At 49.2% G+C, this 21010-nt stretch overlaps 1 protein-coding gene across 4 annotated transcripts; it reads left to right on the plus strand.

The window, feature by feature from the left end:
- The first annotated feature begins 675 nt into the window (after positions 1 to 675).
- On the plus strand, positions 676 to 20920 carry TBCEL (tubulin folding cofactor E like). Of its 4 annotated transcripts, none has more exons than XM_015649774.3 (8): positions 676 to 798; positions 4500 to 4649; positions 6814 to 6953; positions 8858 to 9039; positions 10015 to 10271; positions 11856 to 11982; positions 12581 to 12697; positions 16732 to 20920. In XM_015649774.3, exons 2-8 carry the CDS (start codon positions 4517 to 4519, stop codon positions 17048 to 17050), a joined length of 1275 nt encoding a protein of 424 aa, XP_015505260.1. In that variant the 5' UTR covers positions 676 to 798; positions 4500 to 4516; the 3' UTR covers positions 17051 to 20920. The 4 variants fall into 4 exon arrangements, with proteins under 4 accessions (XP_015505260.1, XP_015505263.1, XP_015505261.1 ...); XM_015649777.3 differs by lacking the exon at positions 676 to 798 and adding an exon at positions 2221 to 2856; XM_015649775.3 differs by lacking the exon at positions 676 to 798 and adding an exon at positions 4028 to 4249.
- Positions 20921 to 21010: the final 90 nt, after the last annotated feature.

The raw sequence follows: 21010 nt of genomic DNA on the forward strand, positions 1-21010 counted from the left end.
GGATTTAGGGAATTTTATGTATCCAGCTCCAGCAGGACCATGGAGGCAAGGGGCTGCCACCCTGAGGCCACTCCTGTGCCCAGAGCTGGACCCTGGCACTGCAGGGACCTTGGCATTGGCATCATCTCTGTGTGGCATCACAGAATCACAGACTGGGCCAAGGTAGAGACCTCAGCAGGTCCTCCCTGCTCCAGCAGGGTCATCCCAAGGCACAGGGCTGTGTCCAGGGCCTTCTGGAATCTCTCCAGTGAGGGTGACTCCACCCCCTCTCTGTGTTCAGGGCTTGGTCACTGAGTAATAAATTTCTTCCCCCTGTCCAGGTGGAACTTCCTGGGATCAGTCCCTGCCCATTCCCCTTGTGCCATTGCTGGGCTCTCCTGGAGCAGAGCCTGGGCCCTGCAGGCACTGACAGACAGAGGTGAGGACCCTTCTCAGCCCCTGAACAGCCTCAGCTCCCTCGTCAGGGAGATGCTCCCGTCCCTTCGTCTTTGTCACCCTCCGCTGGCCCCGCTCCAGGATCTCGCTGTCCCTCCTGCGCTGAGGAGCCCAGAGCTGGACACAGCGCTCCCGATGCTCCTGCCAGGGCTGAGCAGCGGGGCAGGGTCCCCCCCCCTGACCCCCTGGCACCGCTTTTCCCCTCGCATCCCGAGGAAACCCTCCGTGGGGACAGGAATGACGTCATCGGCGTCGCCATCTCCACGGCAACGGGGGACGCGCCCCGCCACGTGACCGCGCGCGGTGTCACGTGATGTTTGCAGCTGCTTCCGGGTCGCTGCGGGACGCGGCCGCCGGGCCTGGGTGAGAGGGGCGGGGGACAGGGGGGGACAGGGGACAGCGGGGGCCGCTGGCACCGCCCGACACCGCCCGGGCACCCCTGACACCGCCCGGGTCCGGAGCGGCGCGGTGCGGGAGCGCGGAGGCCGCTGTCAGCCGGGGCCAGCCCGGGGCCGTTTGAGGGACGGGGATGGGGACAGGCCCTGGGAGGGGACAGGCCGTGTGTGGGACGCGGAGAGGCCTCGGGGGCTGTGGGCTGTCAGGGGGCAGCTGCGTGCTCTTCCTGCCCCGGGCCCAGCAGCACAGACAGGGAATAATTCCAGCAGGGAATAATTGCTGGTGCAGTGGGACAGGGTCAGGGTCGGGCCAGGAGCGTGCCAAGGCACAACTGGGGTGTGTGCCTGTGCTCGCAGGGCTCCTCAGCACGGTGCTGTGGTGTGGGAACAAACAGCCCTGCAGGGTTTGATGATGGGGCCTTGACAGAGTTTCTCCTGCTTGGGTGGCTTGTCCTGGTGGCTCAGAGGGTCGGACTCCCTGCCCTGCTACAATTCCTGATAAATCCTGCTGGGATTTCCCTGCCCATGGCAGGGAGAGGTGGAACTAGATCTTTAAAGTCCCCTTCAAACCCAAACTGTTCTATGATTCGCTTCTCTGCCTCTCAAGATCATCTTAAAAATAATTTCCCTGAATCATGTCTCAGGAGAACAATGTTCCAGCTCGTTGCAGACGGATGTTTGTGCCGTTCATCCATTCCTTACGCTTTGTTTTCCGTGTGTGTAAACATGTCAGGATGTGTTTGGTGTGTGACTGTTCAGGATGTGCCCCGAAGTGGCACTGGAATTTCATTAGCATGTCATTAATGATGTCATTCTCCTGAAGGGTCTCTTCTTCTCCTGGAAGGCTCAGAGTACAGGGGATGGAAATGTTTTCCAGGCTGGTTTTGGTATCCTCTCTTCACTCATCAGCTGCAGCAGCACACTGGGTTTCCCTGGAATCAGTCTCAAGTCAGGGTCATGCTCCTCTTTCCAGACACTTCCCAGTGCTACTTCCAGCTTGGGAATCCCAGCACAGGAAGGATGTGGAGCTGTTGGGGAGGGTCCAGGGAAGGCACCAGGATGATCAGAGGGATGGAACAGCTCTTCTGGGAAGAAAGGCTGGGAGAGTTGGGATTGTTTACGTGGAGAGGAGAAGCTTTGGGGTGACCTCATTGTGACCTTCCAGTACTTGCAGGGAGACAGATGGAGAGGGACAATTTCCAAGGGCCTGGAGTGACAGGATGAGGGGGAATGGCTTCCAAGTGTCAGAGAGTGGCTTTAGACTGGATATTGGGGAGCAATTCCTCCCTGTGAGGCTGGGCAGGCCCTGGCACAGGGTGCTCAGAGAAGCTGTGGCTGTCTCTGGATCCCTGGAAGTGTCTACAGCCAGGCTGGATGGGGCTTGGAGCCACCTGGGAGAGTGGAAGATGCTGGAACGAGGGATTGGAATGAGGATTGTTTTTTTAAGGTCCCTTCCAGCCCAAGCTATTCTGAGATTCTCTGTCCTTGTCACTGGGGCCACAGCCCTGCAGCAGAGCACTTAAATATAACAACAAAGGCTATTTGTTGACACCTCTCAAAGCCCAAGTGCCTTGTTTGCACTCCATGCTGTCATTTAGAAAACCCAGAGTTATTTTGAGGAGTGAATTGTTCCTTGTGATTCCCTTGTCAGCAGGGACAGGCTCAGAAACGTGCACCTTGCAGGTCACCCTGTCCTGCCCTTGTGCTGACAGCATTCCCTTGAAACCTGTCATTCCCTCTGCACATCCTGCTGCTCCTTGCTCCCAGACAATTGTAGGGATTCAGAGAGGCCAGATGATTGCAGGGGATGTGAAATCCCATGGGAAGGGAGGTGGGGAAGGTGACTGCCCGCTCCAGGACAGTTCTGGCATCTCACAGTGGCACTGGTGTTCAAAGGTAGAGCTTGAGGAAGAAAATATTGGGGATTCAAAGCTCCCCAGTAATTGGATGTAATGTCAGTAGTTTTTCTTCTCAGTTCTGGATTGCTCTCACACCATTGCTGAAAACACCATTTTTTGCCTCTAAGGTGAGTTTCTGCTGTGGAATTTCCAGCTGGTGTTTGTTCAGCAGGTGAAGAGGGCTGGAGCTGATGGAAAAGCCATGTGAAGGACAGAAGGCTTTATGCATGTGGGAGTTCCAGAATTTCCAGACCAGGAGGTCTGAATGTGTGTTTGGAAAGCCTTGTTTGTCTGTGGATGGTGCTGAGCTCCCAAACCACTCTGGAACGAGGCTTTTCAGCCTAAAGCCTTGGCTGTCAGTGCAAATTGTACCTGTCCTGTGTGGAATGGCTTAGCCTAAAACTAAATGCCTTGCTCCCATCAAACTCCACACTGAGCATTTATTTTTTGATACTAGATAGTGACAGGAATCAGGTTTGAGCTATGAATCAACCAAGCTGTTGAAAGATGAAAATGGTGGGGTTTGGTGTTTTTTTAAGTCTAATCCTGTAAGTCCCTATTTGTGACATTTAAACTTTATATATAATGTAAAAATGATAACATGTTTCAGGCAATTGCTGCTTATTGTACTCAGATCCTTTTGGCTGGAGGTTTTAGGTAGTCTGGTCATGAAGAAATGAAGTGAAACTTGTTAAACAAGTGATTCTCAGCAAAGGGAGCCTTAGTGAAATAATTTTTATTTAGAATTTTATCTCTGGATTGATATCCCTGCCTGTAACAAGTCTAAGGGAAATACACAGGCAGAAAATTTAATTCAAGATTATCCACATGGCTTGCAAGGAACGTGTGGCCCCAGTGTGAAGTTTAAAAATGTAATTTTGCAGTAATTAATGGAAAAGCTGCCCTATGACTCATTGTAGAGTGTAGGAAACCTGCAGTGGTTCCTGCAGGTTCAGGATTGTGATGCTGTGTCCATGATGGGTAGCAGGACCAGGAAACAATCTCTTCATTCATGAATGAACTCTGCTCCTGGGTTACAAACCCATCAAATGCCGAGTTCAGAGAGACAGAGAGGCTGAGTCTCACCTGGGCAGTGCAGATCCCCGGCCATGGAGGGATCCAAACCACTCACAGCTGACTCTCAGTATCTCTCCAGGCAGCTCAGCAGCCTGTGATGAAGCAAGGCCTTCTTCCTGTGCTGTTCTGTGCCGTGCCCAGATATGAAGGGCACAGTTATTATCTCCCAGATACATTAGGCTGCTGCAGAATGGAATTGGCAGAAGTTGCCTTTCAGCCTGGCCAAACGATGTTTGGTGACACAGCAGAAAGGGGAAGTTGGCAAACAGCTGTTGGAGCAATCTCCTTCTCACAAACAGCTGTTTGCTCCTTCCCCTGCTGGCTGCCCTGGAGATGTGTTTGAGAACAGCTGTGGATTTCTCACAGTGCTCCTGGGAGGGGCAGAAGTGACAAGTACAGAAGTCACATTTTGCAGCCTGGAATTATCCTGGAAGAGCGTGTGGGGTAAGGAAGTGTTGAACTTGGCCTGTAAGGCTGGGTTTGTACAGCACCAAACCCTCTGGCTTGGGGTGCTTTTCAGGTAATATTTTACTTTAATTTTGAGTTTGGAATAGGACCTGTTAGATGATCTGGAGCTCAGAAATAAAACCCGTGGCCTATCTAGGTGTTTTCCCTGTGTTCTCAAGCACCACTATTAGAAGTGATTATTGCTTGCTGACTGCTCATATGCTCTGTTTTTCTCTTCTTTAACCAGAAGTCCAAGAAGGGAGCATGGACCAGCCCAGTGGAAGGAGTTTCATGCAAGTTCTGTGTGAGAAATACAGCCCTGAGAACTTCCCCTACCGCCGTGGGCCTGGCATGGGGGTGCATGTTCCAGCAACTCCACAGGGCTCACCTATGAAAGGTAAATTTCTGGTCTTTCTGAGCATCTGGGAGGGTGCTGAGAGGAATCAACTGAAAAAGAAATCACCTTGAATTGCCCAAAAAAAGAACCATCACAATGTGGTTTTTTACTGGAGAGTTGAGAGACTGCAATCTAACAAAGGTAGAAAGTGACTGAACGGGTTGCTGAAAAAAACCAAATTTCTCTACAGCATGACAGAATCAGAATTAGAGAATAGAGTAGAATCATTTGGGTTGAAAGGGACTTTCAAGATCAGCAGGTGTGTGGAAGATGGACCTAAGGCCCTGTGCAGTCTGTGTTTTGAGGGTTCAGCAGTCCTTGGAGCTTTTCTTCAGGACACTGATCCTGTTTTATTATTGGCTGCAGCAACAGGTGTTTTGGAGAGGTGGCTTAAAACCACATAAAATACCTAAATTTGAGGTTGGTTCCCATGCCACCAGCTTGCTTTGATGCCTGCAGGGACAGGAGCTCAGTGTACACAGGAGGGGGCATATTTCAGGCAGAGTGATGAGCTGTTGAACCCTCCAGGCTGCCTCAGGTGAACTTGCAGTGTGCTTTGTCTTCTCAAGGCACCAAAAGCTTTGTGACCTAGTGGAGAATTCCCCTCTCCTGCACTCCTGACCTTGCTGCCTCGAGGGAATTTAGCCAGATGTGTGTCTGAAGCTCTGTGCTGCTCGTGGATGTCCTTGAGCCTCCCAGACTGCAGAATCTGTGTCACCATCTCCTCTGAACTAGATCCATGTGACATTCTTTAGTCTTCCTTCACGCTCTGATGTTGGCATTTAATTCTTGGTTTGTACGGATGGGTCTGAGATTCACATTGATCCCATCAGAGCTGCCCCTTCTTTGTGTCACACATCCTGCCCCATCATGGTCTGTAGGAGTAATCCAAACATCCATCAGGTCAATTTGTGTCATAACCAGCCCCAAAGGGGAAAATAGCCATGCAAATCAGCTGGATGAAGTTTCCAATAACTGGGTTTGACAGAGGAGAAAAGAGGGCCTGAGTTCAGTTGAGGATAAAACACTTTCAAAATGAACAAGAACAGAAAAATGGCCTGATGGAATGTTCAGTCAGTGCCCTCTCTGCAGGGAAATTTATCTCTCCTGCTCACCTGAGCTGTTTGGGTGCTGAAAAGAGGCCATGTCATAAAACCTGACTGAGACATGACTTACAAATACTGCATTAGTAATTCCCAAAGTGCCACACTATCCTTTTTAAGAAACCAAACACTTATGAGCCAGAAAACTTGGAAACCCAGATCACCCCAGGTAATTGTTTGCTCCTAGAGTCCCTTTCCAATCATGCAGCTGTCAAGTGTTAAGGAGAAAAGGGGCCACCTATTTAGGAAAAAGCTTGTGGTTATATTTTAATGGATTTCAGTACTCCAGAGAGGTGGGAAAGTCATGTTGTACCTGAAAGAGTGTAAGACTGATGGCTTGCCTTGTCTCAACGTGGATTTCTTGTGTGGAAATTGTTTCCTGTTACAAACCCCCAGCTTTTTGTCATGGTTTAGCCTTAGCACAGCAGGCTGTGATTGAGGTCCAAGTCCTTGGTTGTAGTTTTGAGTACATTTACCTGTCTGAGGAGGAGCTGGAGGAAAAACCAAAGCAGAAATGGCAAGGCAGGGCAGAGACCCGAGTTTTTGCATGAATGCTGAATGCTCTGCACTGAACCTTGGGAGGGGAGAGCTTAGAAAGGAAATGTTTAAATACCTTCTAAGAAATGTTTAAATACCTCCTAAGAAATGTTTAAATACCTCCTGGCTGTTACTAGGCCCAAGTGGGCTCAGGGCAAGAGGATAAGGGAGTCTGACTGTGCAGCTCCCCTAGTCCTGTGTCCTATCTGCAGCAGCAGCTGCCTGGGGAAGAGCAGAAGTTGTGGCAGGGGCTGATAGGAGACATGCCATAAGTGACAAAGGAAGGCCTGAAATACACAGGAATATATGAAGGAACTGAAGAACACTGATAGGAGTGGTACTTCATGTTTACAACCAAGACTTCAGGACAGTGTTATAAAATCCGTGTTTAACCTGAAATCGGTGTAAATTCTGACATTCCTGGTGGATTTCTCTTGCTGGCTGCAACATCCATGTTTGGGGCTGGGTTCTGTAACTCCAAGGCAGTGCTGAGCAGAGGCAGCTTCTGTTTTTCCCTGTGCCAGACCGCCTGAACCTGCCCAGTGTGCTGGTGCTCAACAGCTGTGGCATCACCTGTGCCGGGGACGAGAACGAGATCGCCGCCTTCTGCGCCCACGTCTTTGAGCTCGACCTCTCTGACAACAAACTGGAAGACTGGCACGAGGTAAAATGGTCATGGGCATCTTACTGGGGACCTTCCACAGCTATTACTGACTGCAAATGCATTGCTTTGATGAGAGTTCCATTTTTGTGGCTTCTTCCTCCTCTCTGAAGGTGATGTTTATTTACTTGGACAGCAACTGAGCAATACATGTGATAAAATTAATCCAGTGTGGCACTTCACTCCTGTACCTTGTGACTTACAGTCTTGGCCCATGGGCAAAAAATCTGTATTTTTATTTTATTTCATCATGCAAAGCACTGGAACTGGCATTTCTGACACCAAGAAGTTAATGAGCAGTTTAGTTTTTGACAGAGTGGCAGTCAATTCCCAGCTTTGCCACTGTGATGGTGAGCAAGGTATTTATTCCCTCTCCACATTTGTTGCCTTATCTGCAGAACAGATTTAATAACATTTACCACAAAGGGTATTTCTGCAGCTTCATTAATTAATACTAAATGCTGTCATAAAATCCTTTGAAGTACTTGGATGAAATAATGCTCAATAAATTCAATGTAACAGGAGTGAAACAATCTCAATCCATTCAAGTGTCATTAAGTTCCTCACTGGATTATGCTCTCCTTTTATATTAGTGTTTAGTGTTGGAAATACGTGGGGAATAAGCAGGATATCGTGGGGATTTGTGCCATCAGATTGTCATGGCTTTAAGCAGGGAGGGAATGCAGTGTTTGCAGTGTCCCTGCTCAGTGGGGCTGACCCCCTGTGTGGTCATACACTGGTCACTCACAAGCTGCACATCTCACACCCTGCTCTGTGTTCAGTCTCTTCAGAGACTGGAGCTGAAAGGCTTCTGTGTGTGCTGGCCCCTTCCTCTGAGACAGGATTAAGTTTTCACAGCCCATCCACACCAGATAAATATCTCCCCACCCCTAAAACCTGCCCGTGCTGGAGATTCCAGCCTGTTCCCATGCTTAGCTAATAACCTCATAGGCTAAACTGTGTAATTTAAGTCTCCTGTGCTTCAATTTCAGCCAATTTCTGCCTGCCCTGTTCTCAGCAGGCAGGAGGAGCATCATCACCATTCCTTATACAACAGCTTTATACCCACTAAGAGGAACTTTAATGTCTTTTTTCCTTATTTCAATATTCTACTGAAAAAATACCCTTTTCCCAATCATCCATCGTAGTTTTTCCTAAATCCTGTGTTTTTGCTGGACTGATGTCATCCAGTTAATTCCTGAGGTGTAGCCCTTAAACCATGACATCACCTGAGGGGAGGCATGAAGCGAGGCAGGCTCATTACCTCATGTGTGCCACACCTGAATTCAGGAGAATTCACCCTTTGCCAACAGCTGGGCCATTTATTGACCTCTGTGTGCCGTGGTCTGCCCATCTCTGCCCATCCCAAGGCTTTGTGGAGTTGAGCTCTCCAGCCAGGTTTGTTTTCTCCATTGATGTCTGCTGGTGTTGGAAGCTGCTCCCCACTCAGTTCCCCCGTCAGGGAGGGAATTAGGGATTGGCTGAGCTCTGTGGGGAGCAGTGGGAAGGTGGAAAAGTGCTCAATGTTGGCTCCTGGAGGCAGGAGAAGTGTCCATGGCCCCCTGTGAGCGAGGGCTGGCTCCTGGAACATGCGGCTACTCAGCCTTGGGCTTGAGGTGGATTTTATGACCTCTCCCAAGGGACTGCCCTTCTCTTATCAAGCTGCTCCCAGAGTGTAATTAAATGAACTCTTGAGGAGAATGAGCAATTAACCAATCCATCTAGATCAGGAATGGCTGGATATGAATTACAGGTAGATATCCCTATGTTTTTCTCCATATCATTGCTTTGTGATGATTCCACAGGGCCCCTTTGAGGAGGTGGGATATTATTGCCAGAGGTCCGATTACTGCCTGATATACATTTCTTTCTTTCTTTCTATTTTTTTTTCTTCCCTCCCCACTTAGGTCAGTAAAATTGTGTCCAACGTCCCCCACCTGGAGTTTCTAAACCTGAGTTCCAACCCTCTCAGTTTGTCCGTTTTAGAGAGAAGTTGCGCTGGGTCTTTCGCTGGCGTCCGCAAACTTGTGCTCAACAACAGCAAAGCTTCCTGGGAAACAGTGCACACCATCCTGCAGGAGTTACCAGAGTAAGCCTGGGAATCTGGGGATTTACTGCTCTCAGGTCAAGGCTGGGTTATGGAGTCGTGTGGTGAGGGATGAGGGGGCTGTGAGGATGCAAACATCAGCAGAGAGAAAGGGATGTTTTCCTTTGGGAGTTTGGGAACTCCAGGTGAGTGCTTTACATTGTCCTAAAAACCAAATTTGGGTGGTGCTGCAAAGCCCAGGCCTTCTCCTCCTCCAAACCTAAATACCAGAGATGGATAATGACCCCAAAAATGTAGGAGGGTCACACTTCCCTCTGAGTCACTGTGCAGTGAATGGTGCATACCTGTTAAATGGGTGGTACCTCTGAGGGTCTGGCCACTTGTCAAGGAATATTTCATCCTGCTTTTCTCTGCTACGGTGTTGATTTCTGTGGTTTGGTCACAGGCCACCTTGGCATTCTGCTCCCATGGATGTCCTCAGTGGCTTTGTTTTGATGACAGATCCCTCTTTGTGTGGCTTTGTAAGCAGAGATGATGACAGCAGAATGTCCTGTGTGGCCAACCTACACTTCTCTGGGATTGTGAGAGTTCAGTTGTCTGAAAACTCAGTAGGACCTTTTCTTTCTTTAATAGGATCTGTTCTTTCTGTAATGGGAATCTTTGGCAGTGATGTGGGGAAAAAAATCATCATCAGTGTTGTATCGAAACCCCATTTTAAATTAAGCTGAGAGCACTGGGAGCAGGTCCAGTCGCCACTGGAGCTGGGTTGGTGGCTTGTTGGGCACAGATATGGAAGACAACCCCAACCAATCTGTTACACAATACTGGGAGAGACTCAGGGAACACTTAAAAGGTTTTTTTAATCTCTGAAGATATAGTTGGGAGCAGAGATGTAGTCGAAGCACTCTATGTGGAGGGCTCAAAGGCTTTCCCTACACCAAGGTTCTCAGAGCTGTTACAGAAAGTTGTGTTAAAATCACATAAAATTAACGACATGATCCTTTCTGCCCTGTGCAGCTTGGAGGAGCTCTTCCTGTGCCTTAACGACTATGAAACAGTGTCTTGTTCTCCAGTTTGCTGTCAGTCTCTCAAGCTACTCCACATAACTGACAATAATCTTCAAGACTGGACTGAAATTCGAAAGTTGGGAATTATGTTTCCATCACTGGACACACTTATCCTGGCTAACAACAACCTCACCACCATTGAAGAGTCAGAAGATTCCCTGGCAAGGCTCTTCCCCAACCTAAGATCCATCAATTTGCACAAGTCAGGTGAGAGCCTGGGAGCTGGGGTGGGTTTTCTTGGTTGATCAGAGTCTCTCCTCCTGTACAGATGACAAGCAATGAACTTGCCCATCTGTGGGATTTTCCTGCTGCTTTGGGTAATTAGTCATTATCAAAAGATGAGTCAGAGCAGCGTGGACCAGTTAATCAAAATGAGCTGGAAAGGATTTTGTGTTGGTAGTTTCCCTCTGTTTCCCATCCCTGCCTCAGGTACTCCTGGCTGGGGAAGGATAAATAAATGTCTGGCAGTGGAGGGGATGAAAGAATCCCATTTTCCCTTTATTCCCTGTTTTAGCTTGGGTAAAATGAGGGCATGTGCAGGTATGCAGTGTGGATCAAGCATCCCTCAGCAGAAGCTGTCTGTCATCTGTGCTCAGTCATTACAGCCTCACAAGTGGTGCTGGAAGCTGCTTTTAGACTCCAGCCCCAGAGAATTTTCAGCCAACGCTCCAGAAAGAGAATGAGCAGTTGGAATACTGGGAAGAGCACCCTGTGCTGGGAGAGAAGGAGCTGCAGGGCAGCTCGTGGGGGCTGTGACGTGTTTGTGTATGACACATACACCAGAAATTCATTTGCAGGAGTGCTTCATGCACCAGCAGCTTTTGTTCTTTACAGCTTTATATGCTGTGCAAGCGCTGCTGAAGTGTCAGGCAGGTAGAAGGGACTTTATTAACATGCCCTACAATGTAAGCATCAAGGAATCCCTGTAATAAAAGCTTAACTAGAGGAGGAAAAGCCTGTTAAGCTGCATTTGAAAGCACTGTCTCACCAAGGAACAAATGCTCCTCTGGTAAGTAGTTTTGCAGTTTTGATGCCAGGTGCTTAAGAACTCTGAGCTCGGTGTTGCATTTTGATGTTTTGGGAGCTGAAAGTCAAACAGGAATCCCAAGGAGCTTGTTAAAACTTTTTGGGGGTTTTAGAGAAAGCTGCTGCACTCTGAAGTTCTGCAGGCAAAGGCTCCAAGATGAGTTGTGTTGATCTCACCACACAATCACGGCTCTGCTCAATCCTCAGCTTTGTTTTATTTTGCCCTCCCCACTTGCTTTGTTCTCCCAAATGTCAGGTCTTGAGGGGGGCTGAAAACGAGTTAAAACCTTTTTCATTAAATGGCTGGATGGCTTTTGGGACTGTTTCACCATTGGGTTGTGAGCAGGAATGGGACCCAAGGTGGTTGTGTATGTGAGGTAAAGCCATTTGATGGCTGTTTAGTGATGCCTGGGATGAAAGAAGTGCTGGTGACTTTAACACTCTGAAGGCAGCATCCTTTTATAGACACAACATCACTGATGCTGGTCAGTCCCCAGCAGTGAGGCCAAAGGCTGAGTGGTCCATAAAAAAGCCATGAAGAGCATCCTTCTAGACTTGGAAATAGCACAAGAGAATTTCAGCTCCTCTGTCTTGTAAGCAAATGTTGACTTTTTTTTTAGCAGCACACTCTGAGCAAAAAGCCAGCTTCTCAAAGGAACAGCAGTGACACTCTCCTGTCACATATGTTCTTTGGCTGTGTCTGATTATTGTGGATCCATGATGTGTTTTCTGTGTTTGTTAACACAAATCTTTCCTCCTGAGCAGGTCTGCATTGCTGGGAAGACATTGACAAGTTAAATTCTTTCCCCAAGCTTGAGGAAGTGAAATTGCTGGGAATTCCTCTGCTGCAGTCTTACACCACCGAGGAACGCAGGAAGCTGCTAATAGCCAGGTCTGTTGGTTTGTTCTGCTCAGCAGAAACATGACAAGGCAAGGAAGGGGTGGGAACAGCTCATCAGAGGAAGAGGCTGGCAGGAGATGAAATTCTGCGTGAATGCAGAAAGATTGGAGCTTGATTTGTTGGGTGGGAGCAGCTCATCAGAGGAAGAGGCTGGCAGGAGATGAAATTCTGCGTGAATGCAGAAAGATTGGAGCTTGATTTGTTGGGTGGGAGCAGCTCATCAGAGGAAGAGGTTGGTAGGAGATGAAGTTCTGTGTGAATGCAGAAAGATTTGAGCTTGATTTGTGGAAAAGTCAGAGAAGTCAAAATGTTAAATCTGACTGCTCTGCTTCTCAGAGGATTTTGTGAGTCTCCTAAAGATCTGTGTACGTGTGGTGCATATCTGTGGTGAAATTAAAGTGCTTAATTTTGAGTGTTCTTGAGAAATTACATGGAACTTCCTCACTCTCTCAAAGGGATCGAGGCCTGAGGTTCCTGGCAGGAATTCTCATGGTGTTAAAGCTGAGGCACTTTTGAGGTGACTGCCTTGTTGGTGAGCCTTTCTGAGCTCCCCTCCTGGCTGACTGTGGCTCTTGGTGTGTGCCTGCAGGTTGCCATCCATCACCAAGCTCAACGGCAGCATCGTGGCCGACGGGGAGCGGGAGGACTCGGAGCGGTTCTTCATCCGCTATTACATGGAGTTCCCTGAGGAGGAGGTCCCTTTCAGGTAGGAATTCTCTGTCCTGCAGTGGAGAGCAAGGACAGAAGGGTGGTGACTGGCCAGGAAATACATGCCTGCTCTTCCATGAAAAAGACATCGCTCACCTTCCTCTGGCCTTGGCTCCTTCAGTCTGTTTGGGCTGAAATTGTCATATTGTCATTGTCTGATGATTTGTTGGGTCACTCCTGAGTCAGGTTTGGTCTTAAAAGTGTCAAGTGTCATTAAACAACAGGACTGTTGAGTTCATGACCTTCATTGTTTTCTGGCCTGTCCCACGGCTCCCTTCATAATCCACCTGTGTTTGGGAGTGCCCAAAGCCAGGACACATCGTGCTCTCCAGTGCCAGGCCAGGTCATCTGTTCCTGTGGACCATCTGGTGTGTGGAATGTGGCTGGCAGTGGGAAGCTGTGCCCTCTCTTTCAGGCCTGCAAATCACAAGTCTGATGGGTTTTCTTTGCCAAAAAAAGTACATCCAATGATCCGTTCATCTTGGTAAACGAATGAACTTGGACAGATGCTGTTCAGTCTGTATCTTTTTTGTGCCAGCATCCACTGACTGCTTCTAATGGGCTGAGAAGGGATCATGGAGCATCAGGCCACTGCCTTTACCTTTCCTCTGCCTGAGACCCTCATGTGCTCTTGGACAGAAAAGCTTTATTATCCTTTTCTTACAGAAAAGGGGTAGGACAGGAATGTGTGTAACTCTGAGGGCACAGACAGAGGTGGGGACGCTCTGAAGGTCACAGGTATGGCCTGGCATGGATGACAGAGGTGCAAATGGAATCTGCTCAGTGTTCTCCTCTGCTTAACTCTCAGCTAAAATGCCTCTTGTAATTCTAAAGCCCTGGAATTGTGACGTGCCAATCTGGGAAGGAGGTGGGAAGGCTGGAAGGGGGAACAAGGGCATGGCATTTTGTGTGAATATTAATAGGGTCAGTGATTATAATATTTGTTAAAAGCATGCTGGGGTCAGTTCAGAGGCAGAGGGCACTCATGCAGTCAGGGAGACAAGACAGCTGGTCCTTTTTCTGAGGACAAGTCCTGACTTGTAATTTTAGAGGGCCTCGAAGCGTAAAAAATGAAGGAAATATTGGAAGGGATAACAGCAGAGACAGAGAATGCAGGAGAGAGGAAGGGGAAAAGGAAGACTGGTAGTGTGAGCTCATGGTCCTGCTCCCAAAAGGGATTAATTTCCATAACATTTCATATTTCTTGTGTTTGGTGGTGACAGAATGTCAGTGATCCATATATTGCTGGGAAGGACACTCATGGTGCCTAGGACATGGGTTTTGGGAACAGGCTGTGTGTTACACATCCACACACCACTGGGGTTGGTTTGCAGGTGGGATCTCATGTAAAAGATTACTGACATCTCACCCATCCAAGAAAACCAGGCTGATTTTGCCAGCTTTATGCTAGGAAAATTACCTCCCCCTCTGGTTTCTTAGCATTTAAACACTGGTACTGCCTTTTTCACGGTCAGTGGCTTCTTTGTCCAAATCCCTTCATCTGTGCAGCATTTCCAAGAGACTTCTGCAGCTGCCAGAGAGGGTTGTTCTGTCCTGGAGGGGTTGGGTGCTACTGCAGACTGTTTTCTACTGAGGCTGCAGATGGCTGAGAGTGTCCCCAGTGCTGGGTTTCAGTTCTGGACCCACAGTCAGCAGCCCTTGTCCAAAGGGAGACCTGGCATTCCTTGCAGAGGGATTTTGTGTCTGTTTGTTGCTAAAGCTTCCCCTTCCTCACTCCCAAATCTGGTGTGGTGGCTCCAGAAGTGGTTTGTAATTAGAAACTAATCAGGACACACATGTTGTGGCTGGGGTCTGACATCTGCATTGCAGTGCTGCCTCGAGCAGAGGGAGAACAACTTGAGCACGGAAAACTTCCCAGTGGGAGCAGCCCCCCTCCAGACTGGCAAGGTGCAGCCTGTGATAAGCTCTGTCAGCAGAACCCCCCCTGCTTGCTGCATTGCTGTCTGCAGCTGGAAGGGATCAGGCGGGCAGGGAAGTGGAAGGAACGATTTATCTCTGTGGATGTCGTGGTTCTGGGGAGCGCCGGGTGCACAATCCAATATTGGCTGTCTTGTGGAGCGACGTCCTCGTGTCTGGGGGGTTTTAATGAGCCCTCTGCTTGTCTGCTCCACTGTTTATCTGCAGAGTATCACAGACACTTTCAGCCAGGCTCGGGTCTTCAGCAGCCTCAGCATCTGCCAGGCTGCAAGGGGTGATTAGAAAAGTCCCCAGGGTGCCTATTATTGGGGTCCAAAACATCCATGTACCAGTCTGCCTTGGTCCTGATTGATTTGAGGGCAGCCAGTCACTCACACTCCCCGCTTTCTTTGCAGCTCACATACAAAGGAGTAGGCTGCAAAGCTCATTCTGCCCTTCCTCAGCACAAGAAAATTTCAGAGAGCATTGCTTGACCCACTACATATTTACAGCACATATTTGGATAGTCGTGGCTCTCTCATGGTGGCTCTGTCTCTCAGCTTGGCTGAAGTTTGTCCCCCTCTTTATCCTCTCCCCACCATCAGCCCAGTTCACTCTTAGTGAATGAATCATGACAGTACTGGTGGCTGGCCCAGAAGTTGTTGCTGGTCTGCAGCAGCAGAGATGCTGAGAATTAAGGGGATGTCCCAAAGGGACGCTGAGGGTTTTTGAGCAGCAAGAGGGGGGTTCCTCTCTCCCTCTTTCCCATCGGATGTTGCTGCAGGCAAATCCTTCCAGAGAAAGAGAACCCTCCTCACTGCTGACACGTTGGCTGGCAGTTGCTCTGCCTGCAGGTGTGTTAAACATGGGGAGTGTTGTTTTCTCTCAGCACTAATGGCTTTCCCAGATAAACAGTGCTGCTCCTGCCACCCCGGTGCCCGTGAGAGCAGGGCACCGTCCCGCCTTTGGACGTTCTGGTTGTGTCCGTGGGACTGGGGAAATCCTAGTGCCTTGTGGCCCTTAGCTCAGTGCTCAGCACACAGAGGGGCTGCTGTTCTCCAGGAACATTCCTGCCTCCGGCAGCACTCCCTGGGGTCACCCAGCCTGCCAGATCCCATCTCTGCTGTGGGGGCTGTGACACCGCGCCCATCGCATTCAGCTCCGCCTGGGATCGGGAGCACAAAGCGCTTTCTGTGCAGGGGCTCTGAAACGTTACCTGTCCTCGGCAGCTCTCAGCCTTTGTCATCCCAGTCCCATTGTGTTTTGTGCTGCCATTCCTCCTCTTTCCCAGCCAGGCAGGGAGATCCAGCCTGGCCCAATGGGAGCGATACCAGGGGGGCGGGGGTGACACAGACTTTCCATTGCAGGGACCTTGGGAAGAGAACTTGGCTGGAAGGAGAAGGTGACAGTGGAGTGTGTGCCTCTGCTAGTAAAATTCCCATCTTGTTTTAGAGCAGGTGTGAGGGATCAGCTGGCAAGAAGTGCCCTGTTATCAGCTCTCAAACTGTGCAGCAGCTCACCTTGTTTCAGTGATCTTGATGATCTTGTGCTCAGTGGAGTGTAACATTTGGGACCTAGGTGGCCTTTTGGAAAACAGCAGGAATGTTTGATGATCAGTTAAGTCATGAGGCCACAGATACTGGGAATCTAAACTGAGGGTTGTCTCCTTTTTGTGAGCACTGGCTTGGTTCTGTCACTCTTCAGTGAAGTGTTTTCCCTGGAGCAGGAGGCGTAGAGTTGTGAGCACAGCATCCTCTCTTTCTTCCAAATCCCACTGCAGCCACAGCTGGGATTTCTGAAACTGTAGGAGCCCAAACTGTGCTGCTCAGTTTTGTCAGGAAGCTGTTTAGAGACCAGCCAGCTCCAACATCTCAGGCTGGTGGTAACTTCACCTTCCTCAGTGAGATAATTCTCCCTAGTGGGACACTGAGCTCACGTCGGTGCCACGGTGCAGCCTGGGAACCGTGGGGCAAAGTGAGTGGAGTGCTTGGGCTTTCTGGGGCTTCAGGCCATCAGCTGGAATCAGGGTCAATGTTGTGTCATGTGGGGAACGCTCAGACCTGGAAATTGTGCATTGTGGCTACACCATAAGTCTGGACTTGTTGAATTTTCCAGGTATCATGAGCTGGTCACCAAGTATGGGAAGCTGGAGCCCTTGGCAGTGGTGGATCTGCGGCCTCAGAGCAGCGCCAAGGTGGAGGTTCACTTCCAGGACAAGGTGGAGGAGATGTCCATCCGCCTCGACCAGACTGTGGCAGAGCTGAAGAAGCACTTAAAAACTGTGGTGCAGCTGTCAACAAGCAACATGCTGCTCTTCTACTTGGACCAGGAAGCTCCTTTTGGTCCCGAGGAGATGAAATACAGCTCGCGGGCGCTGCATTCCTACGGCATCCGGGATGGGGATAAAATTTACGTGGAGCCCAGAATGAAATAGCCTTTCTGCCCACACCCACACGCCCCCACACACCCACACACATGCATTGAGGAGTTTTTTGCAAGGTTTTTGTTTCGGTTGGTTGGTTGAGGTTTGGTTGTGTTTCTGTAGCAGGTAATTTCTTAGCCCGGAGGAAGTGCCCTGATCTGAGAACCATTCCCACCATCCACTGCAGGTGACCTTGAGGTGACAATTGACTTTAGGATGTGTGTTTCAGTGTGGGCAAAACCTTGATGTTTCCTTTGATGCTCCGGTATACTCGTGATTTGGCGTGAATGGTCACTTGTTCAAGCTAAACAATGCCAGGGTCCATAAGGGAGGAGACAGCTCGGTGCAGAATTTGACCTGTTGTTTTCTTTTTCGAAATTTTTTGGTGTTTTGCTCCACCAGAGCTCCCTTTGGCCTAGCTATCCAACTGTGGCTCGAGCTTGCTGTAGTATTTTCTTGCAGCTTGGTGCTGTCTCAACCTTTTGTTGTGCTCGAGTTCACAGGAAAGATCTCCATCAGTATTTTGCTTGATTCAGAGCTCAGGTACTTTAGTGCATCCACTTCACTCCACTGGTTTGCTTTCTGTGAGTGCACAAAATGGGGGAAAGAAAAAGAACTTCCCAGAAAGAAACTTTTCTTTTCAAAGTGCACGCTCTATATCCACCTGATTTTGGGGGGAAAAAAAAGAGGTTTGGGCTGCTGTACCCATCTCACATGGTGCCTGCAGCCTGTGGGGATAAAGGGTGTGTTGGAAAGCGAATTTTGGGAGGTGGTGGATGAGCGCTGCGTTGGAAGGGCTTTTAGAGCAACAGGCCAACAAGGGGTTAAAGAGCAGCTTCCCCCGTTGGCCATTGCCCATCCTGATGCTGAAGAGATCCTCCTTGCACTTCACCTTGTGCCAGTGGGCACTGCAAGTGGAATGGCTAAAATTCCTCTCCTGGGAGGGAGGAAGAGTCAAGTTGAAGTTTGTGTTTGTTGCTGTTGCACCAGTTCAAACCTAGCACTTTCCCCGGGGCCCCTGGCCGGGGTCCCTGCCTAGGGTCCGAACTCGGAGGATGTGTTGGCTGGGATCAGCCTCTGGAAGTGGAGGAACAGAGCAGCTGGACTCTCACTGGGTGTTCAGCAGGTTTCACTCTCTCTCTCTCTCTCTCTCTTGGCTTCCCCCACGCGCCCCTCGTAGGCATCGCGTGCTGCTGCTTCACGTAGTCCCCGTTTTCTACTGCAGAGCAGATTCCCCTGCCTGGGCAGTGAAATCCTCCTTCCTTCCTTTCTTCTTTCGCTTTCCTGTGTCTTCCCTGCTCCAAGTTCAAGACTTTCCCAATTTCCTGGTTCCAAGCAGCTGCAGAGCAGTTTTTGGAGCTGTGCAGCGAGGGCTCTAGTTACACATGAACTCCTGACCTTCATTTTGAAACGCTCCCTTTATCCCCACGTGCACTTTCTGTCCCAGGATGCTTTTGCCCACATCACCGAGCTCCTTTGGTATTCTTGGAGTTGTGTATTTTCTCTTCACGTTTTACCTGGATTGTGGGGTGGGATCAGTGGGGAGGGGATGAAGTATTATTATCTCATAGTCTTCAGGTTTAGGATTTGGGGATTGTTCAGAGGGGATTAGTTCCTTATCCAAAGCGAGGGTTAAAATGGGAGGATTTAAAACAAGTTACTAATTTGTGCCTCATCCCCCTGCCAAAAATAGCAATTTCTTGGCCCCATTGAGGTGAGCAATAGGGAAGGGAGTGAATTTTCCATAGGTAGCATAGATTTTCCATAGATCCGTGGTACCTGTAAACTAAACAGCAGGGAGATAGTGGCAGTATAGCATAAAATGATGCTTTTATAAGCTAGAGCTTTACTGAAGATGTATTTTCCATTTGGGCAGCAAAAATAATTTGCTGCCTGATAGCAGAACCCTTAAGCCAACACTTCTGTATGATATATACATACCTACCAATAGGAAAAGTTGTGGTTAATAAGATATTTTGTTATAAAGCAAAGTTTTATGAAGATATGGTTGTTTAATATTAGAAGCCTATTTCAGCCCTTGACCTCCAGTGTAAGTAGGTTATCCCTGAGTGGCTGCAGAGTCCGAGGCAAGTGACCTATGGGGATGCAAAAGATTCTCTGACCTAATTCTCCAGAGCAGTAATTGCCTCTGTGGGTATATTTATGGCATTGTACCTGCTATTAATGAGATGTTGTAACTCTTGACCAACTTCCTCAGCACAATTAAGTGTCTGGGTTTCAGAGAAGGGAATAAACAAAGCCCGTTAAAGGCTGGAATGGGATGATAAAGAAGAGCCAAGTACGTGCTTTTAGGTTTGTTTGCCCACTAAAAATTGGGCTGTCCGTGGAGGGATCGGTGCTGTCACCAGCTCAGAACTGGCAGTAAATCCTGATTTTATTTGTGACAGACCTGGTAGGAACTGGAAGATGGGAAAAGAGAACACAGAAGGTTAACTGGTGTTGGGGATTTGGTGCTGACACCCAAACCTGCTCCCCTGGTCTGTTCAGGTATGAAATCACCACCCTGCCACTTCTCCAGGGGAAGGGTTTTCTCAAGGCATTCACCTTGTGTGCAGATAGTGGAGCACTCACAGGGTAGAAACCAGAAACCTTGGTTGGCTTCCCACGGAGAAGGACTCACCCCCAAAACCCAGAGAGAGTTTATGTGTGCAGATGATCAGCTGTGGGACCAAATGGCACTCAAAGATGTGGCAAAATACCCCAAATCAGCTTTGGGGAAGGGTCTTGTGTGTGTGCCACCCAACAGGGGACCACGTCTTGGTGAGAGAGGAGAAGGTTCTGGCTGGGAGAGGAGGTTTGGGTGCTGAGTGAGGGTGCAGATGTGGTTTGATTTAAACCTCTGCCATGCCAGGAGGGGCCATATCCAGGTCTTGCCAGCTTCAGCTAAAGGTCTGTGACATCCCCTTGAGAAAACAAAATAGATTTGCAAGCTTCCCTGGCTTGTGTGTCCTGTCTGAGGGCTGCTTTTGTCGAGAGCTGTTGTGTTGTTCCTGCCAGTGAATGCATAAAAATCTGCCAAGGGCAGCTGTGCAGCGGGCACAGCCCCTGCTCCACGAGGACTGGGGTGACAGCTCCACACCAAAGTGTCCCACAGCTCTGTGTGCTGGGTTTGACGCTGTGCTGTTGTGGTGTTGGATATGTTCCTGTTGAATATCCATGTTTTTGGCCAGATGTTCCGGATGTTAGGAGTTATCAGTATGCACAGGGTGCTGGCTGTGCTCTGCTCCCTGGCTGGGATTTGTCACCTTGTTTTTTGGGAGCTGCTGGCAGCTGTGAGCCGTGGTGGCTTAGGGGAAGTGCTGCTGGGGACAGGCTCTCCCTGTGCCCTCTCCTCCTCAGGTCTGGAACCCAACGGAGGCGCCACGGCGGCTCTGCCTCCTCCCCTGTCAGTGAGATGCTGTAGGTTCCATTCATGTGCAGGATTTGAGAATGCAGACGAGGTGCTTACAGCAGCCCAGAGGCTAAAATATGTATTCCTGGCAGCTGTGCCTCCCTCATTTGGATGTGGCACTTTTGTAGGCAGCAGAGAGATGCCTTCCCCAGAGCAACGTTAGAGGCGCTTCAGCCACCTCGGGCCTTTGCCTCTGTGATTGCTTTTCTGCAGTTCCTGGAAACTTCAAATATAATTTAAACACAAAGATCTATTCTTGCTCCCTGTTAATGTTGCATCCATATGTAATTTCAAAGAAGAAGAGCTGTAAGTCCATCTGGATTTTATTCTGGTTTCTCTCCCTGGGGATACACCTCCCGCTCCCACAATTTGCCTTTGGTTTGCTCGCAGACTTAGTGGTGGAATTCAGGCCAAAACAGGTCATTGGTTTGGATCAGTTCAATAAACTTATGTAAATTTTTACACAAAAACCCCTGGTGTCCTGAGCTTTGCACTTTTGTCTTCCCTGAAGCAAAAATGTTCCCTGTTGTCACCCCAAAGATGTGAGTGAAAACTGGCAG

The sequence above is a fragment of the Parus major genome, chromosome 24, assembly GCF_001522545.3.
Source record: "Parus major isolate Abel chromosome 24, Parus_major1.1, whole genome shotgun sequence".
Taxonomy (NCBI): Eukaryota; Metazoa; Chordata; class Aves; order Passeriformes; family Paridae; genus Parus; species Parus major.